This window comes from Arvicanthis niloticus, chromosome 5 (assembly GCF_011762505.2).
Source record: "Arvicanthis niloticus isolate mArvNil1 chromosome 5, mArvNil1.pat.X, whole genome shotgun sequence".
NCBI lineage: Eukaryota > Metazoa > Chordata > Mammalia > Rodentia > Muridae > Arvicanthis > Arvicanthis niloticus.
Window position 1 is genome coordinate 16,806,933 of NC_047662.1, and position 24,468 is coordinate 16,831,400.

The window sequence follows — 24,468 nt, forward strand, 5'->3', positions numbered from 1 at the left end:
TACCGGAAAAAAACAAAACTGCAAACTAAAAAAGCTAACACTTGGTCTGGAGAGATGGCTCAGTGGTTAAGAATACTGACTGCTCTTTCAGAGGTCTTGAGTTCAATCCCTAGCAACTATATGGTGGCTCACAACCATCTACAATTGGGTCTGATGCCCTCTTCTGGTGTGTCTGAAGAGAGCAATGGTATACTTATATACATTTAAAAAAAAAATCATTTAAAAAAAAAAAAAAAAGCTACCACTTGATCTCACTGTGAAACCCCAAATCAGGATAAGGATAGCAACACAGGAACTGCAAATCCAACTACACCAATTTCAATAATTAAATACAAAGCACTACCTCAGGCAGGGTTACATCGAACCTAGTGGGCTCTGCTCACTGAGGGCATGCTGCTCTCTTAGCTTCCAGTCACCCTGAAATTTTCAAGGAAAGACAGGTAACTAACAGCTTTCTACAGTGGCACAGCACACATCTCCTTCTCTCTTGGAAAAGTGTTCATATGACAAGTTCTGCAGTTACAAAATGACAGGCTAGGAAAACCCAGATGAAAAGCAGCTTGCCTGTGCCGAGACCCAACAGCATGCACATAGCATGCACATGGCCACTGCGCACCTCGATGGAGAGGGTCTCTCCTGACAGCGCTGGAAGGTTAACTCCAGTGTGCCAAATACAGTTAAGCAGCTTGTAAACAACAACAACAACAAAAACCCCAAGGAGCTGATCCAACAGCAGGTTCTTGACTCTATTAAGAACAAATGAAATATTCAATATTTAAAATCTTAGAAATTGACGGGCGGTGGTGGCGCACACCTTTAATCCCAGCGCTCGGGAGGCAGAGGCAGGCGGATTTCTGAGTTCGAGGCCAGCCTGGTCTACAGAGTGAGTTCCAGGACAGCCAGGACTACACAGAGAAACCCTGTCTCGATAACAAAAACAACAAACAAACAAACAAAAAAATCCTAGAAATTACTAAAATTTACATAACTCTATTTTACACAGGAAAAAAAAAGTATAGTTTCTAACTACATGGAACATTTTTTTTTCTTTTTTCATGAATCCCTTCAAATAGTCCTCAACTCATTTGGTTTGTCCATGTCTGCTGAAACACTTACTAAGCCACAACAAGAGACATACTTGTCACGGTCATAGGGAATATTCTCTAATGTACATTTCTTTACAAAACATAACAGGATAGAAATGATAAGAAAGTAGCCACTGATGAAAGAGAGACAAGAAATCTAGCTGCTAGTCTCAAAGTCTTAGGGTGGGTGGCTTGGGGGCTGTGTTGAGTAAGCAATTTCACTGTGTACTCAGGATGGCTTACAGCTTGGGGTGCACTTGCCTTGGCACCCTAAAGACTTACATGAAAGGTCTGTCCAATTCTGAAGTGAATTTATCCTTTTTGGAGGCCAGGAAGTAGGGGTTGAGACAGTGTTTCACTCTGTATCCCTGGCTGTCTTAGAACTATGTGGACCAGGCTATCCTTAAACTCACAGAGATCCATCCACCTGCAAGGGCCTCCTAAGTACTGGGATCAAAGACAAACACCACTAGACCCAGCTCTGAAGCTACTTCTAATTCTTGCTTTAATCCTATCTAGTCAAAGCAAACAACCATTGGTGGATAAGCAATCTGTGTCTTCAACTTCAGCCTGAAGCACAGCAGCCTTCAATACCCACGGACAAAGATGGACATGCGCTTTTGTTTTAAATGTGTATGTATGTATACACTTTGTCCCTGAAAAGCTTTACTATGAAGCTGTCAGTGTGCTGTTCTGTATAATGAACTCTATAAAGCTATATGTCTCTACCTGATTTTGCAGGGAGAGGGACATAGACTCAGCAGTCTCAAAGGGGAAATAGCACCATCTCCATGAGCATGTCTGGACACAGGCAGAGTGGAACTGACTAGGAGGTGGAGGCCAAACATTGCTAAGCACACTGCAATTTACATGATGGTTTTTTGTTTTTTTGGTTTTTTGGGTTTTTTTTTTTTTTTGGTTTTTTTTTTTTTTTTGGTTTTTCGAGACAGGGTTTCTCTGTGTAGTCCTGGCTGTCCTGGAACTCATTCTGTAGACCAGGCTGGCCTCAAACTCAGAAATCCACCTGCCTCTGCCTCCCAAGTGCTGGGATTAAAGGCGTGCGCCACCACCGCCCGGCCATGATGGTTTTTCTACAACTGATTTCTTCACACACGTTCAAAACAGACTTCCTGCCCAGGCAAGACAGCAAACTCTTCCTTCCACTGACTTACGCTACCCCATCACTGGTGTTGGCACCTCCTGCTTGGAACCACTCCACAGTAATTGCTGTTCTGTGGGGCTGAGCCAGGGGACTGCCCTACTCTCTTTACAGAGTCTCATCAGGTAGGCCTTGACTCTACGAATCTTCTATCACCATTTCCATCACTACGTCTGGTTTAGACTTCCTTAGCCACTGAAGTCTCTGAGGTATAATGAAAAGCCTCTAATTTAACAGAGTAACTAGAAACAACAGCCACCTAAATTTTCTGTATTCAAAGGTAACATGCCAGGAACTCATCTCCAAAAATAACCTTGAGAAAAGATTTTCCCTAAGACTTTAGATACAGCTTACTTGGTGCTTTCTGAGCACAGGTTCAAGCCCAAGCACCAGACAATCGGGATGTGGGGAACCTTCCTGTGATCTCAACATTAGGAAGGCATAGGCAGATGGATCAAGAAGTTCAAGTCCTGGGCTAAGGAGCTGGCTCAGCAGGTGTAGTGCTTGCTGTGAGAACAAGCCTGAAGACCCAAGCTTGAGCCACCTCTGTGGAAGGAATAAACAGACTCATATATGCACTGTAGCACACACATCCACACACATCCACATATGATAACTTAAAGAACAAACACCCTCGGCTATTAGTGAGCTCCATGCCAGCTTGAGGTAGCTACCTGATGTCACATCTGCGCAAACAAGCAAAGACCTTTCCTGCTGAGGAATGCAACACACACTTGCATGTCTCTATTTAGCAGTAGAATGTTTTCATAGATTACTTATCTTGTAAATATATTTTTACCTTATTCTTTGAGAATTGAAAACAATCAAAAAAGGCTATATTCTCGTGTTCTTGTAAGATAAGCATTATTAGAAGAGGAAGAAAGGCCAACCACTTCCCTGAGATATATTTTATACAAGGAACATGGCCACTCAAATCAATCTTATGTCCCAAAACTTTCTGAAAGTAAATCACATACCTGAAAAAGAGCTTAGAAAAGGACCGCTCAGAGCCAGCATTTAGAAAGCTTAATGTGGTATCTGAACTTCCAAGGCCACTGCAGCTGATCCCAGGGAGCACAAACACAAAGCCTTTCAGTTTCTGCTCCACTCATTCGAGAACAAAAACCCTTTTAGAGTAACCAACCATCTTGAATGGTCTGTCACTCTAGTAAGTGAGGCCAGGATGGTAACACTGCTTTGGTTTCAGAACTACCCTTTCCTGTGTAATCTGTACTTCACACCACCTACCACAAGAAGAGCAGAGTTGCCAAAGGCAGTCCTAATTACTACTACTGTCAGTCTTCCCTGAGAAAAAAAATCAATGTTTAAGAAACACAAAGGTGGGGCTGGAGAGATGGCTCAGTGGTTAAGAAGACTGACTGCTCTTCCAGAGGTCTCGAGTTCAATTCCCAGCAACCACATGGTGGCTCACAACCATATGTAATAGGATCTGATGCTCTCTTCTTGTATATTTGAAAAGAGTGACAGTATACTCATATACATAAAATAAACAAATCTTACAAAAAATAAGTCTATTCAAAGAAATGGAGAGAGAGAGAGAGAGAGAGAGAGACAGACAGAGAGACAGAGAGAGAGAGACAGAGAGAGAGAGACAGAGAGAGAGAGACAGAGAGAGAGACAGAGAAAGGAAGGCAGGCAGGCAGGCAGGCAGGCAGGCAGGCAGACAGACAGACAGACAGAGGTAAGGGAAGAGACTCAACAGTGGCCCCTTACAGGAATCAGGAGGCACCCTCCTTCTCTAGCTAAACCACAAACCACCCTTGCTGCTCTGTTCCTGGATCAGAGATGCCCTTGTTTCTCTCTTGGGATAAACTAAAAGCTTTGTCTCTTCAGAGTTGAATAAATTCTTAAAACATATTCATTCTGGAACTGGGCAGATGGCTCAGTGGTTAAGCAGAGGACTCAGGTTCAATTCCTAGTATCCACATGGTGGCTCACAGCCACCAGTAATTCCAGTTCTAAGGGATCCAATGCCCTCTTCTGGCCTCCAAGGGCAACAGTACTCATGAGGTACTGTTATACATATATGTCATGCAGCCATATATGTAGGTAAAACACACACACACACACACACACACACACACACACAATTTTATTAATTATATAAATCCTAAAGGAATGACATTTATAAGTGGTATCAAGCCCATGTCCTGATACATCCTACTGACCACTTCATGTGCATTATCTTCTTATTCTTCACATTCTTCCTTTTTGAGGCATCATTATCAATCCCAATTTTAGAGATGAAGCTGAGCCAGCCCAGTGAGTAAGTTACCCAGAACCCTCAGTTAATAAGGAGGAATAAAGGCCACATCTGCCTAGTGCCAACATTCCAAAGTCTTTGTAGTAGTATATCAGCAAACTGAAATAATTGTTGAATAGCTCCCACCAAAGAATAACCACCATGTCATATCCGTGCTTAAAATAGCTCAGAATTTGGTGGCCCTGCCTCCTCCAAATTGTTAAGAGTACGTCTTAAGAAGTGGAGCTTTGTATCAAATCACTTTTTTGACTTATATTGAAGACTTATAGTGAGGCAACACACATTTACTGAGTAATAAAATCCTGAACAAAGCATCTGGGCAAATGCAGGAAGGGTCCATCTGATGTTTTCTCAACAGCACTATATTGACTAGAAGCATCACTAAGAGACCGAGTGACTGTTCACGCTGTCTCGGATGCTGTATCTGTACGTCCCTGTTTCATCTGTTTACACAGCAGGGATCTGGGGCTTAAACAGAGCGCGCCCCGTGCAGCGGGTCACATTCAGAAGAGCTGGTAAATATGAGCCCTAATATTAACCTGGGCTCTTCCTGCTCCACCAAAGAGAAGATGTCTCAGAATATGGCAGCAAGTGTTAGACTGTGGACAAGGCGACAAGCCGAGTCTTGTTTTTCACACTGGGTTACCTTTAGAACACATCTGCAAACACAAGACTTGTGTCTGACTTTCTAAGCTTTATTTCTTGTAATGCCTTATAGAATAATAAGTTAAAACATTCAGGTTAAGTAAGGTATATGAAGAGCTCTATACAGTAGGTAAATGCACCTCGTGGTTAATCAATTTGTTATGAGGTCTAAGTTAGTCACTCACAGGTGGTTTTAGAAACACTAATGTTATCGACACATCAGTATCAGTTACAGGAGATGTTAACAACCCTTAGAATGTTGCCTGCTCCATCAGATTATGTCTATCAATAAATTCATGAAGACTTAATATACCTAACATTTCGTAATTAGTTAAATTCAAAGTGTCTTTTCAAGGAAAGAAAAATGTTTTTAAGCTTGCTGTGAACAGAGGCAAACGGGCTTGTTAAAATAAAGTCTAGTGAAACTAATGAGAAGTAAAGCCACGAAAACCTGCTCAGAGGCTGCTCTGGGAAGTCACTGGGTGGTCACACAGGGGGCAGCATTCTAAGGGTCGGCAGCTACTAAGCCCCACATGTTATGTTAGTCACGGTGACTGTGAGGGACAAGGATACAGTACCTGATGATGGGCAGGTCGAGGCCCCGCTGCAAACTGAGAGGAGAAGGGAACAGACACAAAAGGAAAGGCACAAAGAGTCAGAAACACAACAGAAACCAACATTACAGTATACAACAAACTAAAGGGTAACAACCCACAAGGGGAAAAATAAAAACACAAAACAGTAAAGGTTTTGCTGCAAGACAGTGACAGACAGGCACCAAGACCCAACAGTTAACACCACCGCCCAGATACCCTGTCATTCAGAAGCTGAGAATAAGCTGTTGAGCTATTAGCACCTGGGTTCTCTCTTATGAGAACAGCATGAATAAAGCCGAAAGAAAGAAAAACAGAAAGAAAGAAAGAAAGAAAGAAAGAAAGAAAGAAAGAAAGAAAGAAAGAGGGAGGGAGGGAGGGAGGGAGGGAGGGAGGGAGGGAGGGAGAGAGAGAGAGAGAGAGAGAGAGAGAGAGAGATCCCAATGTAAAGGAAAGTTTGAAACACTAGGTGGTTGGCTGTATTAAAACGAACACGGAAATCAAATGTGCTGGATGAAAGTGTGTGCAGTTGGAGGGCACCAGAAATGGGTTCACATTACAAAAGCACTTATGTCCACAGGAAATGCACATCAAAAATAGACTGAAATCTTCCTTAGAGGGGTGTCTGACAGTAAGGTTTGGGGTATATGTGTGTTTGTGAGTGTGTGTGTGTTGAAATGCAGTTAACTAGTGAAGCTGCACACTAGCATGTTAAAGCAAACAGCAGTACAGAACAGTGGTCTCCAACATTATTAATCAAAACAGCATCCTTGTAAAGTGGAGGGTAATGGGAAAGAAGTACAAAAATTCAAAACTAGGAGTGACACTGAAAGCCCCACTGAGAGAGGGCTTGCCTATGTCTACACTGGGGAGGAGAGAAGGGAAGTTGCATCTTCTGTTGCTTCCAGCAGGTGACATGCACTTCCACTCCACCTCTCAGAACAATTTCTTAGAATTAAAAAACAAAAATCAAAAACAAAACAAACAAACAAAAACCCTCTGGAACTATGTAATTTATCAGAGCAAAAGCTGACCCCTGACCCCTACTAATAATTTGAACTACAAAGACAGAGAAACTACAGCATACAAAGCCACCTAGAGGGTTACACCCCCTCCCCTCCTTTAGCAATGAGAACATCACAAACACAGTTGTGAGCACAAACCACTCGGCTGTTATTTACAGTATTTAAGGACGAAGCAAATCTCTGTATTGGAAGCCCCTGTGCCTCCACAACCCCAGAGGAAGCAGGCTGCAGAGACTGAGGGCCACTCTTCTCTGCTTCGCACTCCACTCACCCCCCCCACACACACATAAGAGGAAGCTCCAGCTGCTAACTGACCTACTGTGCTACCCTGCACTGAAAGTGCTCAGCAGTACTGTGGACCATGCCATCCCAGTATGGAGAGCCAATTAAAAAACAACATTTCTGACAAGAGATCCTACCCCAGAGGCTACAAGGTCATCAAGTGTTTACAAGAGTGCTTTGATACTCTGTGCTTGCTCATGTGAGAAAAGCCACCAAATCTGGCAAATCGGTTTTTCAAACTGACAGAAGGTGGAAGCTAGGAGTCCTCTAGAATTTCTCCTCTTTACAGAAACTAAGGTTTTAAATTTTTAGTTATTCATTTATGAGAACAGAGTAGTTAGTTCCTCCACTGTGGACATCAAGTTTCAAGATTAGGCAATACCATCTGTATGCCATGAAAGTAGAGGGTGGCAGGAGAGACCTCTGGTGACACGTGAAAAAAACTGGAGAGAAGGCCACTTCAAACATGGAGCTGCACAGGGCACCTGTCTCATAGCTATTCTGCAGAAAGGCCCTATTTCCAAGGTTTTTAACAAAACAGCCCAACTTTAGACAACCGCAAAGTTCTAGGCAAGAGAGACCTGTTTTACAAAAGTGTACATATATTTAAGAAGAAAATCTTAACTATGCCAGTGTGAAGGCCCTGGAAGACCCCTGAACTACTCTGCAATGGTCCCAAGGGCTGTAGGGCTCTTTTGGAGTGTTACCAGTCTGACCCTATGGATGGCTGTAAGCAACAGAACAAACTGTAGTCACTGCTGGCCTGTGTTAAAATAGAAACTTTTTCCTTTAAAACGCAGGACTTTGAGATGGTAAGGTTGTAGCTACGAAGGATCTAATGAACTGAGATCCAGGGTTACTGCCACCTAGTCACGGCTTCCCATGCTGTGCACAGGCAGTAAGTGAGAATGGCCAATGGAACCGTTACAGATCACTTCAAAAGCCAAAGTGTCCCCATTCCAAATTAGACTCCAATGGCTGCACTATTTTTCTCAGACCATTTAAAAATAAATCTCAGTATGAAAAGTTCCATCAAGAAAATGGAGCAGACGGGACGCTTGTCAGCATTTTAAAATGAGGAACAAGATTCTCCATACTATGAACCTAACTTTGATAGTATGGATCAACTAGAAATACAGACAGGAAGGGGACCTGAAGGAGAAAAGGGGTACTTGAAGCCAGTAGGACTGAAAAAACAGATGACCAAAGAAGAACAGAAAGGCTACACTTCGCATGGCCAATAGCCTGTTACAGCAGAAACAGAATGGAATTAGTTTGCCACTGCTCAGTAAGCTGCAGGCCCCTCAGCGCAGTCCCACGCCTCTCCTTGCCGGTCCCAGCAGCTAGAGGATGAAGATTAGACATGGCAGCTTGGGATGGAAACAGAAAATGCAATCCCACCAAGCTTCACACCCATCTACCCTCCCAGCTTCAACACAAATGAAACAAAAGATCTTAGACCAGAACAATGAGCAAGAATAGCCTGGGCTCCACTAGTCTTGCCCTTGCTCTGGGACATGGAATGAAATGTGCCATGTGTGGGTTTTACTAATGTGGGTGGTAATGGTCACTACCAGAGGAGATGGCAAAAAAAAATTGCAAACAGGATAGTAAGTAGCTGAGGAGTTTATGACCACAGGGAAAAAATGGCTGATAACTACAGACAACTGTCCCCCTGATAATCAATTATAAAATGGTAAGGGTAGGCAAAAAGCCTTACAATTCATCTTTTAGATTCAAATCTAAAAGGGACATTCCACTTCACATTTAAAACAAGGGGGGAAATGTAAAGCCCAGTTATTCCTGTCTAATTCCCAATAGATGACCCACCCAATTTGTAATGGCTTTCACAATGCCTGGCAGGAACTAGCATGCCAGGCTGAACTTCCAGAGAAGAAGCGATCAATGCATTTCTGTTCATCAGCCAATATGTGATGTGGTCAGAAATACTGTGCCCAAGGCACTGCTGCCTGCAAGAAGTACAGTTTGTTATATTGCTTACAATGCAGTATTTTATCCAGCCTCTTCCAGCCAAGGACCTGTAAACGGGAGTCTGTTCCAAAACTTTCCTCCTCTTCCAGTTGTCTGTGCAATGTATTGGCACTGTTCTGCTGGGCTGTCAAGAAAACTGGTTTAGAGATGCAGCTCTTCAGTCAGGTTTTGGCCAAGCTCTAACCATGTAATTTCACTCTGACTGTCTTTCCCCATCATTTAAATGGGGGCAGGGGAGAAGGCTACAGAGTTCTCTACAGTAAGAGTTTACCATGACACCCATGCTTAACAATTAGGATGGGGGGCCTCTGTAAGTGGTTCTGCTGTGATCTCAGGCCCACTCCAATAGTCAAGTATCCACATTCCCAAACCACTCTCAGAACAAAACTTGCACCAGACATTGGGGGTTCACCGTTTGAGTAAAAAAGGAGACGAGCAAACAGGCAACAATGTCTTATGTCCCACAACTCTAAAAATGGTTCGTCCAACAACTGGGGAGAACCAGGATCTAAGAACAGGATGTTGGAGAAGAAGGCACCGAGGGAGAGGAAGGCAGGAAGAGGTGAGGAAGACAGGCCGCTCTGTGCAGCCTAGACTCTCCTAGCCCTTTAAGCACATCTTTGGAACATTTCAACAATTCGAACTTCATGCATGAAATCAACTGAGCAGGAGCTAATGCAATGACCTTCCTGTGCTACAAGCAAAAAAGCAGGGTTGGTGCAAAAACAAGATCCCTGCTTCCCAAGAATCCACAGAGCTCAAGTACAAGGAGGGATGTGAGGTATGATGAGATGTTACAGAGACACCTTCTGCCCAAAGCTACTCATGCAGGGAAGGAAACGACGCTCAGGGTTGGAGAGCAGAAGCCACTGTGCACTGTGAAACAGGAGAATGACCTGGAGTCCATCTTAGACATAATGCAATCCACGTGAGGGTGAGCGAGGATGACTGCACTCACATCTGTACGGCAATTCATTTACCACTGAAGAGATGAACACACCTGGGTGGACATCATGCACGTGATCATACTGTTGAATGGTTAGAACCATCTAGTGACACGGGTTCAGAAACCTTTCTTCCCACAGCACTCAAGCCTGAGGCTGACCAGTAAAACCCAGTTTGCTTCTTTCTAACATCATCATAATTTACTTTTCGGAATTCCAAACAGTACAAGTAAAATAGTAAGAACTTAAAGGAGGAAAACCTGAATGTACTGGACTGTGCAGAAGGAAGTGCGTGCAACAGCTCTACCTTCACTGCCCTAAGAGATGTCAACTAGCACTGCATCTAAGTTGCTGCCAATGCAAATGCTAACCAGTCAGAGCAGGGACAGTGTAGTGGTGGTGATGAGGATGGTGATGGAAGTCTTCCCCAGAACAAAGTGAGCATTCAATCAAAGATCCCAGCGGCTCTACAGAAGTGAGAGGCACCTCTGCTTACTACTTACCGGAGACCGGGCCTGAGGTTGTGAATTCATTGTCTGAGGGCCTTGAGGGTAGACCAATGTGGCTGGACCTGCATTCTGTCCAGAGGGATAAGGGGTCTGTCAGAGAACGGCAAAACAACAGCATAGTTTTAAAAAATATGACATAGCAACTCAAATTCTTTTTAAAGCTTGCACAAGTGGTCTGTAGCTCCGTTTCCAAGTTTTAACTTTATCACAATGTTCAGCAACTGAAGGCAGAAGGTAGTGCCTGCGACCTGACAGAGCTGCCAGCAACCCGAATCTAGGTACAACTCTGTCAAACCAGGAGTACAAAGGGCCCACTGGAACTTCATCAACCCCGTGCATATGTGTGTGCGTGTGCGTGTGAGCGTGTTGTGAAGGAATGAAACTGAGGTGGAGGCCAGAGGGTGTTGGGCAATGCTTTAACACAGTGGCCCTCTCCCCAGTCAGTTCCACAAGAGACAGAAGGCCAAGCGCCACCGTAAGTTCTTTCCTTACTCAAATTCTATTAAGTCTAGCCAAAAATTGAACAACAGAGCAGTTACCCGGTCATGAATATTAAGTAGTTAATAATTAGATGAAACTGAACAAACCGATTCAGGTTTACTTTTTATCTTACCACAAATTCTTTTAAACACTACACTGAAAGGCTTGACTACATCAACTTTTAAAAAATACATGTGGATTTTTTTTTATCAATTTTGGCTAACATTGATTAAAAAGTATTTCTTCACAAGTTTGAAAATATAGTATTGCCGGGCAGTGGTGGCGCACACCTTTAATCCCAGCACTTGGGAGGCAGAGGCAGGCGGATTTCTGAGTTCGAGGCCAGCCTGGTCTACAGAGTGAGTTGGCCAGGACAGCCAGGGCTATACAGAGAAACCCTGTCTTGAAAAACAAAACAACAACAACAAAAAGAAACCAGAAACTTTTTTTTCTAACTTAAAAAAAAAAACTCCTCAAACAAATGAACAAACAAAACCTCCCCACACTTGAAAAGAAAAGAAAAGAAAAAAGAAAAGAAAAGATAGTATCATAGCTGGCAAGGTGGTCAGACCGTAAATCCTGCACAAGAAGGCAAAACAACTACAAGTTTGAGGCCAGTCTGGACAAATAGCAAAGGCAGTCTCAAAAGACTTACATGCTGTGTGGAATCACAGAAACACTCTCCTGTTCAACCTCAGACTCCCTCAGTACACTGTGCTCTCTCAACAGAAAAGGAACCCGTTGTTCTTTCCTGCACCATGCTGGAGAGATGCTTTATAGCCATAGTGCCTGACTAGTCAGCATCTTTTGTTTTTGTTTTTGTTTTTTTTTTTTTTTTTTTTTTTTTGTTTTTTTTTTTTTCGAGACAAGGTTTCTCTGTATAACCCTGGCTGTCCTGGAACTCACTCTGTAGACCAGGCTGGCCTCGAACTCAGAAATCTGCCTGCCTCTGCCTCCCAAGCAGTCAGCATCTTAATAACGTCTTCAACACAGTGGCTGACAAAGGCCTCATACAGCCAATGGAAGAGAAGAACATCAATTAACGTTCATGGATGTGGCGTTTTTATCTAGTAGTAATGGCACACGGCTAGCCAGGCTAGCCAAAGGAACTGTTCGTGTTGTTTTTAATGTGCCTTTCCTGTCACCTGCCAGCACCACCAGGTGTGTGAGGTGTGTGCTGTGGATAAAAAGGACTGCAGGCTACCCCAGCTCTCTCTCTGAGTGCCTTCTCTGCTCCCTGTTTGTCTGCCCATCTCTATATCCACTTGGCTCCCTCTGTCCCTTCCTCAGGACTCCACACCTCTTCCCTCCCTCAATAAAGCTCTGTTGCTCCACACTAAGAAACGCTGCATAATGTCATTTCTCCAGGGTACATCTTTGCATGGACCAATCACAGGTACCCACCACTGCACCTTATATTTCTTATTACAACAATTACACTAATAATTTTATTTTCCTGTAGTTTAGGCTTCTGCTCTAAACATACCTTTTAAGAAAATCCAACTCCTTTTCCTTTTAAATATTTGCACTGAATGTATGTAAAGAGACAATTCATACTGCATACAAGTCAGTTTTGTCTACATGTAAAGCATGGTGTCCAGTGCAGGCACACAGACACAGATAGAGCACAGTGTCCGGTGCAGGCACACAGACACACACATGCGACCCATAGGATCCAGTAAAGGTGCGCACGAGCACGTGCGCGCGCGCACACACACACACACAAAGCAGTGTGTAATGCAGGCACACACACTAATATACAAAGCAATCTCTGGTGCAGGCACACACAACACAGTGGTGTTTGTCAATGGAGCAGAGTAAAAGAACTCTGCCAACAACTGTCTCACTGGGCATCTGTCCTCCTGTTGCGCTCTGAGCAGCAGAAGCCTCCATAGCCCTTAGTTACTTGCTGCACTTGAATGATTAATCCAGTATCTTGACGGACTCAACTCGCCACTGGGTTTTACTATTTTGTGTGTAAACAACTCAACAAATGTCTTTTTCAATAGTCATTTTATTTTCACTACATGAGTATGTGTCTGTGTTTGGTATGTGCACGTATGACTCTGGTAGCTGCAGAGTCTGGAAGAGGGTGTTGTACTCCCTGGAGCTGGAGTTATGGACAGTGGTGTACCACCCAGTGTGGGGCCTGGGAACTGAACCTTAGGTGCTATGCAATAGTAAAACCTGCTCTTAACCACCAACCTCTCACTCCATCTCCAAAACATCCTTTTCTTGATTTTTAAATCACACTTCTATATTTTGGGTGTGAGTGCTCCTCCCAAATGTGGTCCTGTGTCACTGCGGACAAGTGAAGGTCAAGACTTGGTTCTCTTTCCTCCCTGTGTATCTTGGAAATGGACCTCTGGTCCATCCGGCCTGGCAGCAAATTCCTTTACAAACTGAGCCATCTTGCCAGCACCAGTGGAGACTATCTCTGACCTGCCTTGGGGTAGATCAGTGAAAGTATCATTTTAAGAATTACTGATGTTTTTGATAACTCTCCCTTTATAATAACTCTCAAAGCCAGCGGGCAAGGGAGTTCACAGACTGGAATGCAGTGTAAGACAACTGCCTAGCACCTACAAGGCCCTCACATTTATTATTTGGCACTACCACACAGAAAAGAAAAAGTACTACACATCAGAACCCTAACAAGGATTCCGTCCTCCAGGAAGGACTGCTCAGGCATTCTCCCTGTCCTTTCAGAGGAGTGCTCAGACTTCCCTTTTCATTTAGGTTTCAATGAACTTTGGTGTGTGCCTAGACAACTGCTACCAAAGTGCAAGCTGAAGAAGACAGGCCAACCACTCAAGTCCTCAGGCACTTACACAGGATTTTTAAGCCTGTGATAATTATTTTTAAACAGTGATTTTGACAAGCAGAATCTGAGGTTCAGGGTGAATTCCATTGGCAGATGAGAAAAGAGAGGAACTACATACGAGTTACGGTGACCTCCAGACAGACCCATGGGACTAAGATGGATTTTCTACTCCCTCCCCTGACATGGTCTCTCTGTGTAACCCAGGCTGTCCTCAAACTCAAGAGATTCACCTGCCTCAGCCTCCTGAGTGCTGTAATCAAAGGTGTGTGGCACCACTGCCCGGCTTGGACTTCCTACCTTTACAAAGGAAAATAACAAATTTAGGTGACAAAAATGATGACAGAAAGCACTCAGAGAGTCCCTGCTTCCACCAGAGAGCCCCTACTGCCCTTCAAACTTAACTTGGAAATAAGACATCATTTCTCATTTTAAGGCGATTTGTCACCTTAAGTAAATAATACCAAGTGGACGGAAGCCAATAATATGTGTGCAGGAGAACACTCACGGCAGGACTGAGTAGCCGCTCCGCTGACTCCCAAGAGCTGTGGGTGAGAATCAATCTTCCCTCGTCCCAACACCGCCTTTCTAGGAACGCAGTCTACAAACAAAATTCACCTTTTCACCAGCCTCAAATGGAACACTCTATATTTCTGAAGGGTTTGTTTTGTTGTTGAGTGAGAAGTATCACTGTGTGGCCCTGGCTGTCCTGGAACTCACCAGGCCGGCTTCAAACTCAGAGAGATTCGCCTGCCCCTGCCTTCTAAGTGCTGAGATTAATTTAAAGGTGTGCACCACTGTGCCTGGTGAGATAGTTAATCTTAAAAGAATTAGGTAAATGTACATATATATCTATATCAGCACCATGACATCTAGAAATCTATTTACAGGCGAGATGAATCCTAAATTCAAGGCCATGAAGTGAGTTTAAGGTTGTCTGAGCAACTTCCTGGTACCTTGTCTGAATCACTAGCAAAGCAGAGTGTGGGAAGAAAGACACTGGGCCTATATCTAATGGCAGAGGCCTGCCAGACATCTAAATCCTTGGGTTCCAACACAACACCACAAACACAATCATTTTAACTACTGAAAATTCAGAGGGCTATGAGGAACAGATCTTAGCTGTCATTTGCAAGGATGGACTGAGAATTCAGGCAAGAGACACGATTTTCTCATTTTAGAAAGCAAATCTTTTCTCATTTTACAAGCAAGAGGTATCATTTGAAAACAAAACCAAAGTGCCACAAATGCCAACAGAAAACATCACTTAAAAGACTCAAGGAGTCCACGGTCTTCACATGGCAGTTGGTGTGGTAAGGGAAGTTCACTGAGGTTAGAACAACAGCAATCTCTCTTCCTGTCCCCAACTCTGAGTTTAACTGTACAGCACCTGAGTCAACCTAAAGCTTCATTATTTGTTATTTAAACAAATAATTAATTCAGCATAACGTTTAACCTGAGACTTTTTTTTAGAACCTTTTAAAAAATGTGTGTATTACATGTGTGCCCTTGTGTACAACATGGCACACTAGGAGGTCAGAGGCAAACTGTCTACCATGTGGGTGCGGGGCTGAACTTAAGATACCAGGCTTGGCAGCAAACACTTTACTACTGAGCCACCATCTTATTTCCCCAGACTCAGATATTATAATCATCCAACAGGACCAATATGTGATCCATCAATAAAGAGGGAGTATAGATGGGACCACATCTAAACCAGAGGCACCTTTCAAATGGGGTCCACATCAGGTCCCACTGACATGAAATCAATCCCAAGACATGCAATAAAAATGCCACTCTAGGTGAGCACAAAATTCCTAAGGACTTCAGTAACCACAAAGTGCTGCAACAGAAGTCACATTGGACAGTGTAAGCACATAATGCTGGAAAACAGCTTCTCAAGTTTGACTAACTTTCTTCTAAAACAGGAAAGGAGCTGGGTGTGGTGGCACACGCCTCTAATCCCAGACCTAAAGAGGCAAAAGCAGGTAGATCTCTGTGAATTTAAGGCCAGCCTGATATACATAATGAGCTGCAGGCCAAGCAGGGATACATAAACAGATTCCTGTCTCTAAGTAAAATAATAATAACTCATGAAATACAAGTGCACAGTTTATGGCGTGTTGTCTTTTCATACACCATCAGGCACTGTGCATGGTGTAAGTGAGCCAACACCCCACTCAGTCAAGCGCTTCCTTCTTAATGGATGCAGGCATCCTCTCCCTTTCAAGATAATATAGAACTCATGTTAGTGGAGTACCTATGCTGAACCTCAAAGAGGAGGAACTCCCAAGTGTCAAAAAGCGTCAACCATAACGACTCCTGTCTCCCAGACGAATAAACAAGTGTGATCATGAGCCAGGGCTTCTCAGAGTTCCTGCCCTCAAAGGCATCGTGATCATGGAGGACGCGCTAAACACTCAGCACACGGCTCAGAAACTCTGCAAAGGAGAGAGCCCGAGATCCACAGGATTCAGTAGCAAGGACGCCCAGCAATGACATACATGCACCTCTCAACAAGAGTTCCTACAGAAAAATTTAACAATGGCTGCATCAGTGATTGCACTAAAAGGCTGAGTAGAAAACACAGGGTACCGAGTTGCCTTCTACAGAATAAGACCGCTATCTTCCACTGCTCTTCTGTATTTAAACATCCCATCATAATGTTAACAGTAGAACAACAGTAGCGGAGGAGGATACAATCATTTAGAAAGGAAATCGCTCAATACTAGGTCTCCAATGACTCCCATCTTGCAATACTAAACAAAATATAAAAACAAAACAATACCCACACAAGTTATATTTAGATCATGGCTGAGCAGGCTAAGTCAACATTGCCTGCTGTGTAATGTGACTCCCAGAGAACTCACCCTGAGGATAAACAGACATCACATGTGCAGGTTCAGAGGAGAGCTGAGTCACCCACGCCTGGCTCTCCACAACTACCACACCATAACTTTCTGCTGCTTTTCCCATTCCCCCCATAAGTCAGCTTCCTCCCATGCACACAATGACACCCGTCATCTATGGTGGACATCAGCTTAATCACATCAGGGCTCGGCCTCTGCCCTAACCTACTCATCAAGTTCTTAGTGAGACAAAAACAAAAGCAAGCCGGCTAGCAGCCCTTCAGGCTGGCAATGCACCTCAACATGGTCACACCCTATCCACCCCTATCCACCTGGAGGCAAGTACCAGGATTGTGCATTTGCAAACGACAACCACATCCCTAAGGTCCTGCTCCAGGGCATCATAAAGAGCAGATCTGCTTCCCTTTCCACTGAGGATGCTCAGATGTCACCAGTAATTAGCATTTGGCTCCCAAAGGCTTTTTCCTCAGGTCAGAGTAAGAGAAGCAATCCAGTGAGTGTATAGAATTCTGATTGGTTGTTGAGAGCAGATAGACAGGGCAGGATGTGTCAGGTGCACAAGTGATTCACAAGTCACTAAACACCTAGAAAACAGACACTGTGGAAGTAGTGAAAATGTACAAAGGAATTTCACTGGGGGTTTCCAGGCAGGTTCAACCGTGACTACTTAATAAACAATGATCTTCCTTCCAGACCTCAGTGAAAGAAGAGCAGCATTTTGGAGAGGCACAAGGAGCATCATGAACACAGAGTTGTAAAACAAGAGAACATGTCACCTAAGCCAGAAATAATGGTGTGTGTGTGTGTGTGTGTGTGTGTGTGTGTGTGCAGGGTGTACGTACAAGTCATGAGCAGGAACTGGACGGCACACTACAGAAGTGAGGACGAGGTGAGGCAGAAGAATGAGGTTTTAGGGCCAGACTAAAATCCTGTGTCAAGGAAAACATAAGATGCTCAAGGAAGCAGTGTGCTGCTATCCTCAGACATGTTTAACGAAGCCAACTGTTGCATAAAAACAGTGAGAACTGGCTGAAAGGTTCGAGTGTGGAATCTGCAGTGAACATGGACAAAGGTGAAGAGCATGACTAATATACTCAGGAGAGCTAGCAAGATGGCTGAACAGGTAAAGGTGCTTGCTGACAACCTAGGTTTAGTCTCCAAAACCCACAGGGGAAGGAGAGAGCTGACTCCCACAGTGTGTGCATGCATATACAAACACACTCATGCACTAAAAACAAATTATTAAGGCAGCAAAACACGCTCCAACACTCCTGAGGGGAGCATGTGACTGAATGGCCAAGAGAAAGCACTGGGCCCAGGGTCACCCTTGATGCCTCCGTCCAGACACACTAGTTTGCTTCTCCAGAACACACATTTATTTATTCTTGCTTGAGGTCTTCTCAATAGACACCTTCTCTGAGCTGGATTTTTTCTTTTTTTTTTTTTTTTTTTTTTTAAGTTTTTAGTTTTTTCGAGACAGGGTTTCTCTGTGTAGCCCTGGCTGTCCTGGAACTAACTCTGTAGACCAGGCTGGCCTTAAACTCAGAAATCCACCTGCCTCTGCCTCCCAAGTGCTGGGATTAAAGGCGTGTGTGCCACCACTGCCCGGCTCTGAGCTGGATTTTTAAATGTAAAGAATAAATTTATTTGTATTATGTTAAACTGTAACTGTCAAAAAAAAGTCAAAAAAAAAAAAAAAAAAGGCTAAAGCATAACAACTACATAATAGGAACCATACAGAGACAAGTCAACCAGAGTAAGCTATAGATCAGCGAGCGACACAAAACCAGTCTTTTCTAGGAGAGAAAACATCATTTTAGATCAAGATCAAATAACTATAAATTGGAGGTGGGGGTCACTTAGGCAAAAGAAAAATAATCTTTAAAGTAAGATGAGGGGACAGGCAGATGGACACTGGACAGTATTGAAACCCCCCGCCTCCCCCCCCCCCCCCCCCCCCGTTGGGAGCCGACTTGTAGCAGAAAGCGGCTGTCAGCTTTGCAACCATCTGGAGCCATATACCCTGAGAAGAGACTTGTTTTCAACAGCCTACAACAGCTGAGCACACTCTGATAAACATCTTGTTTATCCCACATATCTTGTTTTGGTGTTTAGTGCCCCCAGCTGCAAGGCGCACGTGGCATCCATGTCCACAAGGTGTTCGTGCACGTGCTATCCACGCCATACTCACCTGTAAGGCACTCATGCCATCCATGCCTGCAAGGCACATGGTGCGTGTGCTATCCACCTGCCAGGCACGTGGCAAAGTGTATAAATACCCCGGACTTCCCTTCAGAGGGAGACATGAAGAGAGGCAATAAACAAGAAACTGGACTTGATCACACACCGTCTTGTCTCCATTCTTCGAGTCTCTTGCTAAGCCCTGACCCGCAGACCGGAGCAGCAGAGAACGGGCCACAACATTTTGGCCCCCAAACGTGAGGCAGAACGGTCTGCAACACAGTAGCTCCAAGCGTGGGTCAGAGAGTGGGCCACAACACCCCACAAACTGTTCTCTGACCTCCAGACACAGGCTGTGTCTGTGTACACACAGCTGTACACAGACACACTGTACAACTGTACACACAGTTTCATTAAAACATTACAATGAAGTAGAAAGACAGACCGTGTCAAAGAATGGGACAAAAATCCCATGACTATTGAGTTTATTTCCTGTTGGCTACACATCTACTTTAATTATGCAAAAATCTGTGAGTTTTTGTTCGTTTTGTTTTCTTTTTTGAGGCAAGGTTTCTTTATGTAGTTCTCCTGGAACTCACTACATAGACTAGGCTAGCTCTGAACTCACTGAGATCTGACTGCCCGTTTCTGCCTCTCCAGTGCTGGGATTAAAGACAAGTGTCAGCACAGGCAGCCTATGAATTCTTTTTTAAGAGAGACACGCTAAGGTGACTGCAGACATCTTATTCCTAATCTGTAGGTGCTTAATTCGGATCTCTACTGCTGTGCTGAAACCCGTGCCCGACAAGCAAGCTGGGGAGGAAAGGGTTAATTCAGCTTTTAATGGCATCCATTACCACGGAAGGAAGCCAGGACAGGAACTCAAGGAGGGCAGGGTCCTGGAAGCAGAAGCTGATGCAGGGGCCATGAAAGGGGAATCCTTACTGCCTTGCTTCCTCATGGCCTGCTCAGCCTGCTTTCTTATAGAATCCAGGACCACCAGCCCGGGGATGGCCCCACCTACAAAAGGCTGGGCCCTCCCCCCACTGATCACTGAGAAAATGCCCTACAGCTGGATCTCATGGAGGCATTTCCTCAACTGAGACTCCTTCCTCCTCTGATGACTCTAGCTTGAATCAAGCTGATACAAAACCGACAGTACAGGTTCATCATTAAGGGTGACACTCACTGTGGATTTTCCGAATGAAGCTTCAATTCTGTTGAGGTAGTTTCCTTCTACTTCTGATTAACTGAGTGTTCCTGTCAGAACAGGGCTTTGGGCGCTGCGAACTGTTTGTGGCAGTTGAACTGATCACTGTCACTCTTTATGCTCGTGGGACAGGCTGCAATGATCAGTTTTCAATATTGAGTCATCCTTGTATTCCGGAAATAAATCCCATGTAGTGGTGGTAAATCTTAAAATACAGTGCACAAAATCCACTTTACAGGGCTGGAGAGCCACTACTCTCTTTTAGAAGACCTGTATTCAGTCCCCAACACTCAGATATGGTGGCTCACAGCTGCCTGTAACTTCAGCTCCAGAGGCTCTGATCCCTCCCTCTTCAGGCCTGTGCAGGACCTGCACTTGTGTGCACAAGCTGACTCAGACCAAAACCCTTCACGAAGTACCACACATTTTCACAATCAATTAAAAGGCTAGGAAACCAAGAACAGAAACTGCCTCCGCATATTAAAAGCCACACACAAGACCACAACAAACATCACCCTTACTGGAGAAGTCTAAGCACTTCTGAAATCAGAAACGAGGGGAGGATCCTGCCCGCAGACAGAGGAGGGTCCAGCAAACAGGAAAGAAAAGGAAATTTTTAAAAATCTCAAGACGACATAAATGTTATCCTCCTAGTGATGCAGAAACCCTCAGAAAGGCTGTGGCTACATTTCAGCATCTGCAGTTTATGACTAAGCCCTGAGTTGGTGCCCAACATAGAGATATGGGGTAAAGGCCCACTCCAGGGTATCCCCCTATCACCACCCCACACATAAACACTCCACACACAAAATATCAGAACTAAGATTTCAGTCGAGTAGGACACAGTCAACACACAAAACCATTGTGGAGATTCAATTATCTGAAGAGAAAAGCACAAAGTTTCACTTACAAAGTATTTGCAATGATAAAATGCCGAAGCGGTGACCAAACTCAAACAGTGAAAGACTCACTAGGAAAACTACAAGGTCACGGAGGCTACAGAAAGCAGAAAATGCTACCTGTGAACAGACCTCAGTGGCAGCCCTACGCACATGAGCTACAGGTCAGCACACTTGCTACCAAAACTCAATGACGTGCTGTCTAGAAACGGAAAGCTCATCTGAGTGTGGTATGGGTGGGGCCTCCAAGGACTCCAAACAGCGGAGTCATTAAAAGAACTAAGCTGAGTAGTCACACTTCTCCACTTGAAGTATTATCAGAGATCTACAAAAACCAAATCAGACCAGTGCTGTTTTAATAACAAGATCACTGACAAAGACTGAGGTGAGGTGTTCAGAAAAAACAAATCCACAGGAAGACTCTGAAAAGGGAACCATGACCACTCAAAGAGGAAGAAGGGGCAGTGGCTTCAAAGTCAGTGCTGACTGAACTAGAAATGAGCAAGCCTGGCAGTGTCAGTGCCATTCAGTGGGGAGCCACTCACCCTTGGAGCAGGCCCCAGGGCTACCATGCACCTACCCAGAAAAGGATGAATACTGGTATCTACCTCTCTACCTTGTCCCATACAGAAAAGCTAATTCAAAATGGGTCAAACGCCAAACGGTAGGGATGTAAAACCCTGAAACTATTAGGGGACAAAGCCACTTTAAGTCACTGGTACAGAGCAAACTTTCTGAAAAGGGCCGTCACTACTCCAAAAGTAACAACGAGACCTGAGAACACTGCAGAAAAGGCCTCTGCACACAAAGGAAGCAATGACCCTGTGGGGGTCCAGCCCACAGCACTGGAGAAAATCTACCAGGCATTCAGAAGGGACTAATACTCCACAATAAAAAGAACTCACAATTTCAAACACCAAAAAGTAACTAATTCAACCAAGGATGGCAACATGGCTCTGAATGTCAGGCACTTGTTCAGCCTTGGCAACCTCCTTCTGCCTGCCCTTCAGAACCAACTCACAGACAACCTCTGGCCTTGCCATGTGCACCCCCATACCTCGGAAAAGAGAAACCTATATATATCTGCAGAAGCTGATTACCTGCTTAGCTATGGACTAGTTGCAAATCCACAGGAGCGGCCTGAGGACTGACTGGGCAGAGAGGCAGAGAACAGAGGTGCCACTAGGCTGACTTCCAGACACTCAGACTCTGCTTTCCTTACCAGAAAGATCACTGAGTGGTTCTAGGGAAAGTTCCACTTTTAATCACCTTGTGTTTCAAGACATGCCAAGGTCACTAACTTTAATGACCTTCTGAGGGACTTTATGAATATTTTAAAATTTTTATTTATTTTCTGTGTATGAGTGCACTGTAGCTGTCTTCAGACACACCAGAAGAGGGCACTGGATCCCATTACAGATGGTTGTAAGGTATCACCATGTGGTTGCTGGGAATTGAACTCAGGACCTCTGGAAGAGCAGTCAGTGCTCTTAACCCTTGAGCCTTCTCTCCAGCCTGACTTTATGGATTTTTAATGTATGTACATAGTTTTGCCTGAAGAGGGAGTTTGTGATCTTTTTAAGCAAAATTACAGTCACAGAGGGAAGCAGGTTTGCCAGCAAGCCTGATAAGCTGGATCCTATCCCCAGAGTCCACACAAAGGTGAAAGGGTAGGACTGATTTCTCTGACCTCTTATGACTACACACATGCACACACCATGCAAGCACACACACTTAGAAACGTACTATAAACCAAACAGACTATATAGCAATTATAGTGAGTCACTCGAACAAACTTTTAGCAAAAATAAAGTATCATAAACCTGAAATTAAAGAGATTTTTTTTTTAAGGCCCTAAAAATCTGCTGATGAAATCCAATACCACTGGCTTTAATCCCAGCACTCAAACTGACCTTGAACTCACAAAGATCTGGACTCCTGCTTCCCAAGTACAGGGATTAAAGGTGTGCACTGGCCAGACTGGGCCCAGTTCATTGTTTTTTATGAGGTGCTGGGGAAATGACTTAATAAAGTGTTAACTGAGCCTTCCTTTCAAACTCTGTTTGTTTGTTTGTTTGTTTGTTTGTTTTAGAGGCAGGGACTATTTAGCCCCAGCTGGTCTCAAACTCTATTTCCAGTTTGAGACAACTGTTTCAAGTGCTGGCATTACAAGCATGCACCAGCACACAAGGCGCCTAGGCAACCCATTACATCCTGGCTGTGCTGGAGGGCTCCCCAGCCCACAGAGAGAGTTCAGCAAGATGTGCAACCAATCTCTTTTTAGTTATTTAACTGAAGTTCTTCCCACGACTTTTACAAACTGCAAGGCTCTGCTTCACTCCAGCCCTTTCCACAGTGCCCCAGTGGAGAGGTTATTTGTTATTACATGAAGCTGCTTTGCAACACCAGGGACACTGTACAAACGTGAAGGGCTGTGTCTTAAATGTTATCTGCCACAAATACTATCCTTAACTGTGGCTCGTGGGAGTTCTGAGTCAATGTTTTAGGCAATTCAACCACTTAAGGCACAGTATGTATTTCGTCCAGTCACCCTTCCTGTGACCTCACAGTGACGAGCTGATAGCACTGTCCCCACACAGACACAGTTCTAGTCGTTCATCAGTACCCATTTCAACAGCTCTACTTGTCACCCTCAGCAACCCAAGTCAAAATATTTACCATTATCAATAGAGTCCTAGAATATGACAATTTTGAAAGCAAACTGGTTTTACACCATACTCTTAAAAACTGAAATACTAGTAACATAGTAAATAATAAAGCAAACAAAAAAATCTTAATCTCTAGTGTTGCATTTCCTAAAAATCCTGATTAGCTAGGTAGGACAGCACTCTCTGCACCCAAACACCGCCTGTGTTTCCACGGGTGCTTACTTGTTGACAGAATTCTACAAATTGATTGTGTGTGCTCTAGCACAGGAGCTATTCTGCTCTTCAGGAACTCAATTCTAGCAAAAGGCACTTCCTACCCCTTCCTCATCAAGCCTGGGCTCCCATCACAGTCACCCAGGCCAAGACCCAAGCCATGAAATGAGCATCTGTAGGGGATGGGCCTCCGGTACCAATCAGTTACTCCAGTGGGAAGAAAGGATGGAGTAGGATGTCTCAGTGACATCCCAGGGAGCTCCATGGAACACCACTCTTTATAGTGAGTTCAAGGGTGACATGGCACCGTTTTCCCCTGGCCCTGGTGGATGTCCGCATTTGGGCCTAAGGGGCCTCATAGTCTTACAACAGTAACCACCACAATGTTCAAGGGTTGGCACACCCTACAGAACACAGCAACACAGTTCCTTCTCACCGGGAAACATTGGGAGCAAGCAGACAAGCCTACTGGCTCACTGAGCCCGTGAGCACCCACAGATGTTGACAGCATCTATTTGACAGGGCCTAGGCAAGACCCAACAATGCTTGCATCCTCTCTTACACCCTCTCTCTGTGCTGCTTTCTTCCTGTAGCTCATCTTTATTTA

The 24,468-nt window shown here is 44.3% G+C and overlaps 1 protein-coding gene across 35 annotated transcripts in view; it reads right to left on the bottom strand.

Moving 5' to 3' along the window:
* Window positions 1-24,468, bottom strand: part of Eif4g3 (eukaryotic translation initiation factor 4 gamma 3) — a 216,975-nt gene that overhangs the window by 120,729 nt on the left and 71,778 nt on the right. For 11 of the 35 annotated variants that reach the window (XM_076933913.1, XM_076933908.1, XM_076933903.1 and 8 more), the window contains 3 exons: window positions 10,513-10,608; window positions 9,076-9,189; window positions 5,752-5,784 (listed from right to left, as the gene is read on the bottom strand). The exons of 1 other annotated variant lie outside the window; for it this stretch is intronic. In XM_076933913.1, coding sequence (XP_076790028.1) covers window positions 5,752-5,784; window positions 9,076-9,189; window positions 10,513-10,608 — 243 coding nt within the window. Of the gene's footprint in view, window positions 1-5,751; window positions 5,785-9,075; window positions 9,190-10,512; window positions 10,609-14,327; window positions 14,349-24,468 lie in introns of those variants that run through there. 23 more of the 35 variants (XM_076933922.1, XM_034503938.2, XM_076933923.1 and 20 more) reach the window with 7 other exon arrangements.